The sequence below is a fragment of the Alligator sinensis genome, unplaced genomic scaffold (assembly GCF_000455745.1).
Source record: "Alligator sinensis unplaced genomic scaffold, ASM45574v1 scaffold77_2, whole genome shotgun sequence".
Taxonomy (NCBI): domain Eukaryota; kingdom Metazoa; phylum Chordata; order Crocodylia; family Alligatoridae; genus Alligator; species Alligator sinensis.
The window spans coordinates 16,304-27,569 of NW_005842016.1; the positions used below are offsets into that span (position 1 = coordinate 16,304).

The 11,266-nt window shown below is 44.9% G+C and overlaps 1 protein-coding gene across 24 annotated transcripts in view; it reads right to left on the bottom strand.

The window, feature by feature from the left end:
- Positions 1–1,109: 1,109 nt before the first annotated feature.
- The window catches only part of MYOCD (myocardin), a 94,176-nt gene continuing 84,019 nt past the window's right edge, over positions 1,110–11,266 (bottom strand). For 16 of the 24 annotated variants that reach the window (XM_025202154.1, XM_025202152.1, XM_025202172.1 and 13 more), the window contains 3 exons: positions 7,194–7,304; positions 4,770–4,827; positions 1,110–3,914 (listed from right to left, as the gene is read on the bottom strand). In XM_025202154.1, coding sequence (XP_025057939.1) covers positions 3,346–3,914; positions 4,770–4,827; positions 7,194–7,304 — 738 coding nt within the window. In that variant the 3' untranslated portion in view covers positions 1,110–3,345. Of the gene's footprint in view, positions 3,915–4,769; positions 4,828–7,193; positions 7,305–7,356; positions 7,432–11,266 lie in introns of all 24 variants that reach the window. The other 8 variants (XM_025202158.1, XM_025202173.1, XM_025202155.1 and 5 more) reach the window with 5 other exon arrangements.

Consider the following 11,266-nt stretch of genomic DNA (forward strand, 5'->3'; position numbering starts at 1 on the left):
ATATGTGTTAGAGACCAGACCATTTTACCAATTTGTCAAGATCATTTTTAATCCTAATCCTATCTTCCAAAGTGTCTGCTACTGCACCCAGCTTGGTGTCATTTGCAAGTTTTCTAAGTGAGCACCCAATTGTATCCTTCAAGTTGTTAATGAAGATACTGAATCGTACTGGGCACAGGGCAAAGTGCTAGGGGATTCCATTTGATACCGCCCCCATCTAGACACTGATGACTACTCTTTGAGCAATGAGCCCACCTTACAGTAGTTTCATTTAGACTGTATTTCTTTAGCTTGCTTGTGAGATTGTCATGGGAGACAGTGCCAAAGTCTTCCCAAAACCAAGACAGACTACATCCACCACTCTGTCACAACCACAAAGCCTGTCATCTTGTCAGAGAAGGAATAATAACTGGAATAGCATTATGAATGTGAATAATTAAAGCACTGACTTTGTCTAATTTACCATAGCATGAGTGTCTGATTAGATTGCACAGAAATTAGAAAAATGGCACAAGCAGTAAACAGACTTCCAGCTAGTTAGGGCTAGAAACTTGCCCAAAACATTTTGCCATTTCCACAGTTCCTTAGAGTGCAGTCATCCTGTAGGGGGAAACAAGGACGGCCCAGGCAAAACTAGCAAGGTTTGCTAGGCACTTGCATATTAAGCAGTAAGCCAGGAAATAGCAACATACAGTTGGTTCTGTGGGCAAACCCACCAGAGCACTGGTGCTGCCAGGCAGCTTGAGCTCAGCTTTCACAGCATCCTGGGAGAGGATACAGTCATTTGGTCCAAACTCCAGAGCACCCATGCTTCATTTTAAAGGGACACTGTCAACTCCCCTTTGGGTCAAAGATGAGATTTTATAAGAAAAAGAAAAGTTGTTATAATCCTAAAGACTCCAGTGATTTTATATACTTCTAATGAAAACAGGGATTTTTTTTTTGGTTTTTTTTGTTTTGTTTTTTAACAACTACACATCCCCCTGCAGGGACTAAAACCATGAGAACCTGTCAGTGAAATAGTGGACTAGAGACAAAAAGTGACACTTGATTCAATAATGTCCTTGACCTAGCTGAGCAAAATAAAATGGCAAATTAAAAGCAGAGAATGGCAAAACAATGGGTTTTTTTTAATAACGAAACTGTTGTTAGTAACATGGGTAAGGAAATGTGTTTGCTTACATGTTCTAAGTTGGCAGCATCCCTTTAAATAAGGAAATATATTTGTTGAGAGGACAAAACTATCTTGAAAGCTATGTACATCTAGGCAGTGCAACAGCTACAACTACTCTGGATTCAAGTGCTATTAATTAAATCTTCATGGAATGGCTTCTAAAATCTCTTTGTTATAAAAAAAGGTATTCTAAATAATGCCACTTGTGAATTGTTCTATCCTAGCAGTGCATTGTGAACATTTGTACAACAAAAAAGTGGTGCTTTAAATAGTGACTTTTAAAAATGACTATGGTGTTCTTTATACAACATGCAACAATGTAATTAACTGGAGACACAACTGGAGAACTGGTTGCAGAGACTCCTAATGCAGCTCTAACAGGCTTTTGGGTAAGTCCCTCACATGGGGACAGCCCCCACAGACTGTACAGCCCTGGACCTGTTCCCAAGATATCTGCATTTCCAATATGCTGTCCTTCCAATAATACAATATTAAATACACCCAGTTTGTAAATATTTTAACAATCTTGGCAGCAACAATATTTACTTTTGCAAAACAACCAAAACATAATTGCAGAGAAGTAGATGTATTCATCAAACAGTCTGTGACAAGGTCTTCGGTGGAAGCCAAATGGTAAAGTGAAGGCCCTTTCTTCTGGGGAGCCCTATGAATTATATTGCACAAGTGATGCCTAGAAGAAATGCTGGTGACTTCTGACTGCAGCCAACATTGTTGCAACAGAGCATCCATTTCTGATGAACTCAGAAGAACAAGCTCCTCTAGGCTTGTGGATTCACAGCTGTTCTCTGAATGGTTTTGCTCTGAGCCAAACGGCTGGTGATAAAACAGTAAATTCAGAAGAGGAGAGAAGAAGCACAAATGAGGGAGAAGGGAGTGAAGAAGGGAAAAGAGGTGGGATGGCAGAGCAAACATATATACCACAAGTAGGTATTCAAACAAAAATCTAGCCACAAATAAGGACCCACTCAGACCCATACCAATTTTTGAGGTATACCTGGGAGAGTCAAGGGGCCATTTATTGCTATCAGCTTTCTGTGGCTTCTCCCTGGAGACTCCTTGTGGTTTTTACACTTGAGTTTCTTGTGTTGCAGAGGAAGGCCTAAGGGACCAACCCCACACCCCATGAAACTTCTTTTTGTTCACTTTTAAATTCAACATCTATATTGTTCCCTGCACAATAAACACTTCAGATTTGTAACATAGGAACTGGAGTTCTATATTGTCATCGACATCATAGTCCTTTGACATCTGTGTTAGTAATCCAAGCAATTGGACTACAGGGAGCAGGACCCCTAGCACTTGAGCAGCGTGGAGGTCACAGACTCTAGTTTGGTTAAAATCTAACACGTAGCTATGAGGCATGGACCACTCCCCAGCTCTCACTCTCTAGGGGTGACTGTGTGTGATGCACTCACACAAGTTTCATCTCACAAATCCAGTGGCACAGCCCACCACCCTTGACTGGACAGCTGTGTCTCGACTGTGGTGACTTGCCTTCAAAGCCATTTTAGATCAGTTACTATCTGGAACAGAGACAACAAGCTGAGTGAAGTGGATTTCATTGTACAATGAAGTAGTGTGCTGGGGCACAGTGCACAGGCTTTGCTGCTTCTAGGATTTCCAGCCTAAGCTGCTTTGGGGTTTTTTTTTTCCTACTTCATTAAGATGCACCTTGCGGTATTATTCCCTAAAGGAGATGAGAAAGATGTAGGTGGCAATGACTCTGCCTTGGGCCCTGCTCTAGATGGTATCCTGCTGTGTCTCAATGAGTTTTCCTCACCACACTATACCTCACAAGCTCCTCCAGTTCTCATATGATTGGCTGCTAAAACTGGAAAAACCTGAAAGCTCAAAAAAAAGGTTGGTTTAGAAAAATATCGTTTGTAAAAAGTGTCAATAAAGTCTGCAAGGATGTTTAATTGTAAAAAAAGAAAAGGTAAGAGTTGTTGTGCTGACAATTCTCAGTGACTGAAAACTGGTACAAGTTATTTACTGGAAAAACCCCTCCAGCTTCCCCTGACTAGTTGGCACATTAGCCCTTGGGGCCAAGTCTCAGGTCTTTGCATTCTCTTGCTTAATAAAGGACTTGGGGTGGTTGCTTTGGACATATGGAGTTCAATCGCACATCCTTTCTCTATTGCCATCTCCTTTCACCACTGCTGTAAGTGAAGGTCCATGGTGGTATTTAAATTGAGATCAGTAACATCTAAGAAATCTATATTGAAGATGCTGGGGCCAGCAGTGGTGAGAGAACCAAAGGCAGTAGTTGAGCTTGGTGGGGTGAGATCCAGCCATTCCATTGTTTCCCAAGGAGATTCAGTGAAGCTCATTTGTAAACCAGATCCTTCAGTAGAAGTAGGTGACAGCTGGGTCTCCATGGGTGAGAGGGGAGTCTGTAAAATCTCCTGGGATGTCAGCAGTTCATCTGCGGCTTTGCTGGAAAATCCTTCAATCATCCCTTCAAAGTGCGACTCCTCACCACCCATTTTCAGGAGGGTGATATCGCTGACTCTTCCCAGGGGGCTGTGGGAATTGAGTAAGACTTCGAGGTGTGTGTCACTGCTACCCGGACAGTGGTCAAATGAGAGCTGGGATGAGGACACTTGTTCAAAGGCAGCTGATGACTTTGGGAGTGAAGTGCTGGTATTTCCTGAAGACATCGTGATCTGAGGTACTTTCTGAAGACAAGAACGATCTTCTTTGGCATTGGCTGGCATTTCTGTTGGCAAAACAAAACAGGTCTGTTAGAAATGGGGTACTACAGGGCCTGTACAACTTCTCAAACAAGCCAAGCTCTCCACATCCTCCAATCCACTTTCTCACCACTTCTGACTCCTCTCTAAACCCTTGCCACTTGCTCCTCTCTGCTCAGGATCTTGCCAACTTCTCCGGTACAACAACTGTCACCTCCCCTTCCCTGTCTGCCCCCACCATACCTGTATACTCCTTCCCTGCTTTGCACTCAGTCTCTGGCTGTCCCTTTCCCACTTCCTCAAACACAAATTACCCATCTTCTTTTGTAAGGTCCCTCATGGCTTAGCCTTGATCATCTCATCTGTAACTAAGCTTCTGAACCTTCAAGCCCACTCCACCAATGATGTCAGCCTGTCCATTAGTAGTACTTCCCAGGAGAGGAATGGGGCCCAGTGGCATGCTGCATGAGTAATGGCAATGGGCTGTGGTCTGCATGGCAAATGGCCATGGACTATGGCCTGGAAGGGTAATGGATATGATCTGTCATCTTCAAGGAGGAATGGGGATTGGTAATAACCACAGAAACCCCCAGAGGTGATGGGTAACATGAGTGGGCTTGGGTAATGTTCAAAGGCAAAGCTCCATATGGTGATTCCCTGCAGGGCTTCTTATCAGCATTGTTCAACTTTATTTTTTTGTAATAGGATAGGAAACTTCAAAAATGAGCTTCACACAGTCATTCCTGAGAGAAAGCAAGTACAAAATGGCCTCAAACTGGGACGCTCCCATGGAATCAATAGAATGCTGTACTTGTCCCTATGCAATTAAGCCCATTTAGTAGGGACTTTCCCACTGAACCATGTATGAAAGCAGGGCTTACCTCCACTTTCAATGAGCACATCCAGGAGCTCATCCATCTGCTGACTTCGAGTCATCTGCTACAGCAAAAGACCACAAGAATTGAGCTGGTAAAAGGTGAGTTCTTTAGGCTATGACCCAGAGAATGAAATGCAGTTGTAATAACTTTAGAGGTTAAGATTGAGACCGCCATGCAGAGAAAGGCAAGGCAGAGGAACTACCTAAAGGCCCTGTGACTGAAGGTGATGCTGTAGATCTTGGAACTATGTGGCTCTCCATCTCCTAACACTATATTATCTAGAAAGCAGAGCTGGTGTGAAACTCATGAAGGGCCTTTGGCAGAGGCTAAGGAGTGGGTTCTTTCCTCTCTTTTCTTTATGTAAGTGACCTTCACTTAATGGGATTGCCTATGGATGAGGGCTCTGGCAACTGGCTTTGCTGCTTCCTGCAAAAACACCTCAGCTATCCCCCTCACTGCAGAGAGCTCAGAGCTCACACAATCACTTCAAAGCCACATTTCAGAGGTATCTAAATTGGTACTCAATCTGCAATGAAGGTTTTAGAGCCTGAGGAACAAGTCAGGATGAACACAGCCTTGTCAGCGCTCCCATTTTCTACCTACTGAGCTGCCTATGTCTCTTCCTACTGCTTAGAGGAGCCTCATGGATAAAACTGACTTTTCATGCCTTTTCCTTTTATATAATGGAAAAGCGACCTCACGTTCCCTACAACCAACTTGTACCCATGTTTCAGTCTACCTATCATCCCCTTGGTATAAGTCTTGGTCCAATTTCTAGTCCACCTCCCTAAAGCTATTATCATAATTGGGACTAAGAGTTACCCCTCTTGGAAGCCTTACATGAGATGGGAGGGATTAAATTAATCATGGAAGCTGAGATACCTTTTCCCCAAAAGCTGAGTTCCTTCCAGAACAAGGCTGAGGCAAATGGGCAGGAGGCAGAAAAAGGCAATTTTGTATTTGCTTGCAGGATAAATATAAATGCCAAAATTTCCCAAAGGGATTAATGATGTTGGGTGTTCATCTTGAGACACCTAAAAGGGGCCTGATTTTCACCCATAAGTAAGTACCCATGCTTTAGACCAGGGGTGGGCAATTATTTTGGGTGGAGGACTGCTTACAAAGTTTTGGGGAACTGTCAAGGGCTGCATAGGTAGCTGGCTCCATTGCATGCAGTTCTTGCACACCGAATGAAAGTCTCACACAATGCAGCCAGGCAGACCCTGTGCCCCCGTGGCCCCCTACCACCACTGCTTTCCTCTGCCCCGCCCTGCCCGCTGCTTCCCGCTCTGGCTCCAGCCCGGCCTGGCAAGCACCATGGGGCTCCTGGCTTCTGAGTGGTTTGCAGAGGTTTTCTCCTGTCCCTCCATCCGATCTTATCTTACTTTCCACTCAGATGGAAGGAGGCAGGGAATAGGCCCAGGGATGTGTGGTCAGAAGCTGCAGAAGCTTCTGGTTGGGGGCTGGGGGTGTGAGAGGGGTGGGGGTCTGGGGATGGGGAGGAGCTGGGCTAGCCTTGATGCTCAGCTACTGGGTCTTGCTACAGGCTCCCCCGGGGTCCTACTGCTGCTGTCTGCCTGTCACCTTTGACAGACAGCCAGGGGCAGATAAAAATTACTTTTTAAACATTTTTAGGGGCCCCACAGGCCAAATAGAATGGCCTGGCAGGCTGGATCTGACCCGTGGGCCATATTCTGCCTGCTCCTATTTTAGACTCATACCGTTTGAAGTACCTCAGTTTGGATACCCAAGCACTGAAGCACCCCCTATCACTGGTTGTCTCTGATATGCTTGGCCAATGTGCTGGTTTCCAGGTTGTCAGTCTAGCATCTTTCATGAACACAGTGTTAATTTAACATATCGAACACAGGGCAGGGTGGCACCTTCAAGACTAACTAATTCAGAAAGGCATAAGCTTTTGTAGGTGACAGCCTACTTCATCAGATGCTATGAATGGGCTTGCAGAGAGAAGGAGTACTAAATAGAAAGGAATAAAGTCAGTTAAATACAAAGGATAGGGAAAGGAGAGGAAAAGTTAGGGGGATGGGGCACTGCTAAGAGAAGTGAAGGTGCCTTTCTGAACATCTGACAAAGTAGGCTGTAGCCTATGAAAGTTTATACCCCTCAGTAAATTAGTCTATGAGGTGCCACCCTGCCCTGCCTTTTGCCTGACTGCAGACTAATACAGCTAACTACCTTTCTCAGAATCAAGCAGGATGTTTTTCTGTCATATTGAACCCGTATTAACAACTAAAACTTAATTTAAATCTATTCCTCAAACAAATATGGAAACAGGCCCGTTTTACTTAGAGGCCATGCAACATGCTGTAACTTCCACAGCTACTAGTTGCATGAAACTCAATAAAAATAAAACAAGTTCAAAATGGCATGACCTCTTCCTATAGGAAATAAAAACCATGCAGTTACCTGCTTTATTGCATCCTCATAGGACGGAGGCTGCTTTACCTCCGAGAGGCCTGGACTTGACTTACAAAAACTTGGGGATGGAATAGAAAACTTTTGACCTGCCTGTGTAGCCTGCATAGGGAAAATATAGGGAAATTTTATCAATCCACAGGCAATAGGTTACCCTTTTCTCTGCGTTTCTCTGTACTCTTATTTGAAGCCCACTTCTCTTCTCATTCCAGAGTAAATCCAGTGTAATCTAGAAGAGTCAATGGTGTTATGCCAATGCCAATCAAAGTAAGCTGTATTAGCCTAGTGGGCAGGACAGATGGTCTGTACAGACTAGCTTTGAGTTTCCCTAGCTACAGAGAAACCAATGAGATCTGTCCATGCATACAGCTCTCCATGCATTTTAATATGAAATAATTCTGAGCAGTTTGGCTATCAGCATGCTACTAGCTGTATGTGTCCCTATAACAGAGAAAAAGGAAAAGCAAAAATATTGGGCAAGATAATATCATGATGAAAATCAATCAAATATTGACAGTAATGCTCCCAAAGCTGCCCAGTAACTCATGCATGAAAGGCCTGCCCCTCTAACATGCACATGTTCTGAAGCCCCCTACTGACCCTGTCTGGATCTCATGCTAATTAATGCAAAGTTTGTATTTTGATATCCAACCCTTTCAGTTTCTGACTTGATTATCTGGATGACAGGCTACATTCCTGTTAAGAGATGTTGTACCCCCATTCCTCAGCTCTGCTGACCCTTGTCTAAAAGTCTGTGATGGTACCAGTGTCAGACTGATAGACTTTCTTCTCAGAGCCCTTCTTTAAAAAGGTTAGGCATTTTGAAGAACAGTCATAACAGTTCAGCCCCCACAGTATGAAACCGGTTACACTTCTGTCCTTGTACACTTCAGGCCATGGAAATCTGGTTCTGCTTTACTTAATAATTGTGCTTTTGAATCACAATTATTCACCCTGAGCTGATGAGAAGGATTTTACAAGGGCCACAGGTAACTGAAACCCAAAAACAAATACCTCTCTCTGATCCTGCTTCCTCTTTTATAGAATCAGAACCGTATCCCTCTTAACTCCCAAGTGTTCAACTGCTTCAGCAGTATTTATGCTTAGGAAGGCTCAAAGACTGTCAGGACTCTTGCAACTGAAAGATGAGTTTTTTGGCAGCAGTCCTGAAGGAACCTTGCTATAATATCTGCTTATTTTATCCCAGGTTCCTGTGATGAGACAACTGTGTAGCATTCAGGGGCTTGTGCTGTACTGGAGGCTAGATAAGATTATAATGGTCCCTTGAAGACCTAAAATTAAGAAACTGTGAAGGAAATCAGCTCCTTCCATACCTAAGCCTTACAATTGATCAGCCCCTCCCCACTACCTTGCCCACATAACAAATTCCTTTCCTTTTCCTTCTCCTTTCCATCCAGACTCCCTGATGGTATACATCAGACTCTGCTGACTGGTGCAATCTTCTATGTTCCCATTGGAGCTATCAAAGGGAACAAAGCCTTATTATTATTATTGTTGTTGTTGTTACTACTACTACTGCTACTAATACTACTACTACTACACCACTATTATTTTGATTCTGTGATCAAGACAAGAAGCCTGGTGGTTCTGGCTCTGTCAGAGCTATCTGGGAATGTTGACTCGGTGTGCAGGTGATGGTTGCTTAACCAGATGCTAGGATTTTCACTGACCCATTGACATACTGATTGGAAACCCTGTGGAATAGTTCTGATCAATGCCATAGGGTGTAGAGGTCATTTAGAACAACCCTGATGCACCCTTCATAGTTTCAGGATGCCAAGCTGAGCCAGGCAGCAATTCACACCCTCTGACAAGGGCATTTATGGGATGGAATTGTACGCCTAAATGACAGTTTTCCCTGTGTAAACAGTTTTTTGACACTTACACGCAGTTTGTGATTTTATTACACTGCAAAGTGGATGCATAATCATACTTAGATATACTGCACAGGGTCATTAGGCTATAAGGTGGCCAGGCAGGTACATGTATTTCTGAGCATTTCTAAGAAGGAGGGTCCTTTCATGTTTCAATTCTAATATCTGAGCAGTTAGAGCCCTTGCCCAGGAAAAGGAGACCTGGTTTTAGGGACCTTTGGCTGAGAGAGGGTTTAACACTATCTTCCTGGCTTCCCAGTATAGTTCTTTAACCCTTGTGCATCACATGGCCTCTTATTTAGCCCTCCTTTTGAAGCTGGCCCCCTGGGCAACCAATTTTGTGACTTGCATGTATACACAGGAGGCGAGATCTATTCCACCTATTAGGCATGTAAGGGCCTTGTTACATGGTAAATTTAGGTGGTTTCTGGAGCTCTTAACTCCTGTATTGGCTGCATGTTAACACCTCTAAAGGTGCGTATACGCATTGCCCTACATTGCCATGGCAATGTGTTATGTCACTGTGTGGCGTGTTGCAATGATGTAGCAATCATGTGGGTCTACACATGATTGGCAGCTATGTTGCCGTAGCAGCGCATTTCTCCATTTTAGCGTGCCACTACAGCGATGTAGTGGCAAAATCTAAATGTGCCTACACACACATGGTGCAATATGGGTGGTTACTGCACCGTGTTATAGTACCTCCAAAAGGAAGAACTAAAGTTCTGCGGCAAAGCATAGATGCAGCGTAAGTGGCTTAAAGCACTCATTATTTGGCTTAAAGTTATGCCACTCCAGGGCAGGATTATCTCTAATCTACCTACTTTTTTTCCTGTTCCATTAAGGTTTGACCACTTCCTGGCTGCCGGAGATCTCCAGGGCTGTGGCACTCACTCTGCCAGGCAGGAGCAATGAGCTGGTTCTGTCTCTAGATCAGAGGCGGGCAATTATTTCAGGGGGAGGGCCCCTGAAATAATTGGGCTGCCACATGACATGGCTGCCATGGGCAGATAAATATTAATTTTCTAAATTTTTTAGGGGCCCTGTGGACTGAATAGAATGGCCTGGCGGGCCACATTCAGCCTGTGGGCCGCATTTTGCTTGCCCCTCCCCCAAGTCTTAGTTCTCCCTCTGCTCACTAAGGCTGTAGTGGCAAGTCAAAGCTGTGCAGGTGAAGGACAGACAAGTGCTTCACTAAGCCAAACAACACAAAGCTGATTAACAGTTGTTTGACTTACAGCGTGAGGTGTAACAAGGCCCTAAGTGGACTTCATCAAGGATTAGCTTTGGGTTAGAGGAGGCTCGGTTGGAGACACTGTGGGTCAAACTTACAAGGAGGGGCGTGGCGAAAGGGACCTTATGGTGGGTGTCTATTACCGACCACCCAACCACGGGGAAGAGCTGGACCAGGACTTCTCCGGTCAGCTTACGGAGGCGGTTAGGTCAAGGGATGTCATTGTCATGGGTGACCTAAACTATCCAGACATTTGCTGGGAGGAGCAGACAGCCAGGTCTGACTGCTTGCGTAGCTTCTTGGCTGTATTACAGGACCTTCACCTTATCCAGGAGGTGCACAGCCCCACTAGGGATAACACCTTCCTGGACCTGGTCCTGGCCACTGGGGATGACCTGCGGAGGGGACTGCAGGTCCTTGGCCACCTGGGCAATAGCGATCATCACCTGCTGGAATTCAGTATCCAGCACAGGGTGTCAAGGGCTTATAGCAAGACTAAAGCCTTTGACTTCAGAAGGGCCAACTTCAATGAGCTTCAGAGATTAGTGGGGGAGGCACTGAGGGCCCAGAAGGTAGAGGAGATGGGAGTCCACGAGGGATGGTTGTACCTTAAGGGGGCAATCCTCCAGGCCCAAAGGATAACAGTCCCTGAGAGAAGCAAGGGGGGGTAAGAGTGCTCAGAAACCCCCTTGGCTCAGCAAGGGCATTCAGGAATGTCTGAGGACTAAAAGGGTGGCGTACAACCAGTGGAAGGGAGGAGCTATCACCAAGGAGAAGTACTCCTCCTCGTCCCGTGAGTGTAGGAGGGCTATTAGGAAGGCCAAGGCAGAGATGGAACTCAGGCTAGTGTCCAGGATTAAGGACAACAAAAAGTCCTTTTTCAAGTACATTGGGAGCAAGAAGAGGGCACCAGGCAATGTAGGGCCCCTGCAAGA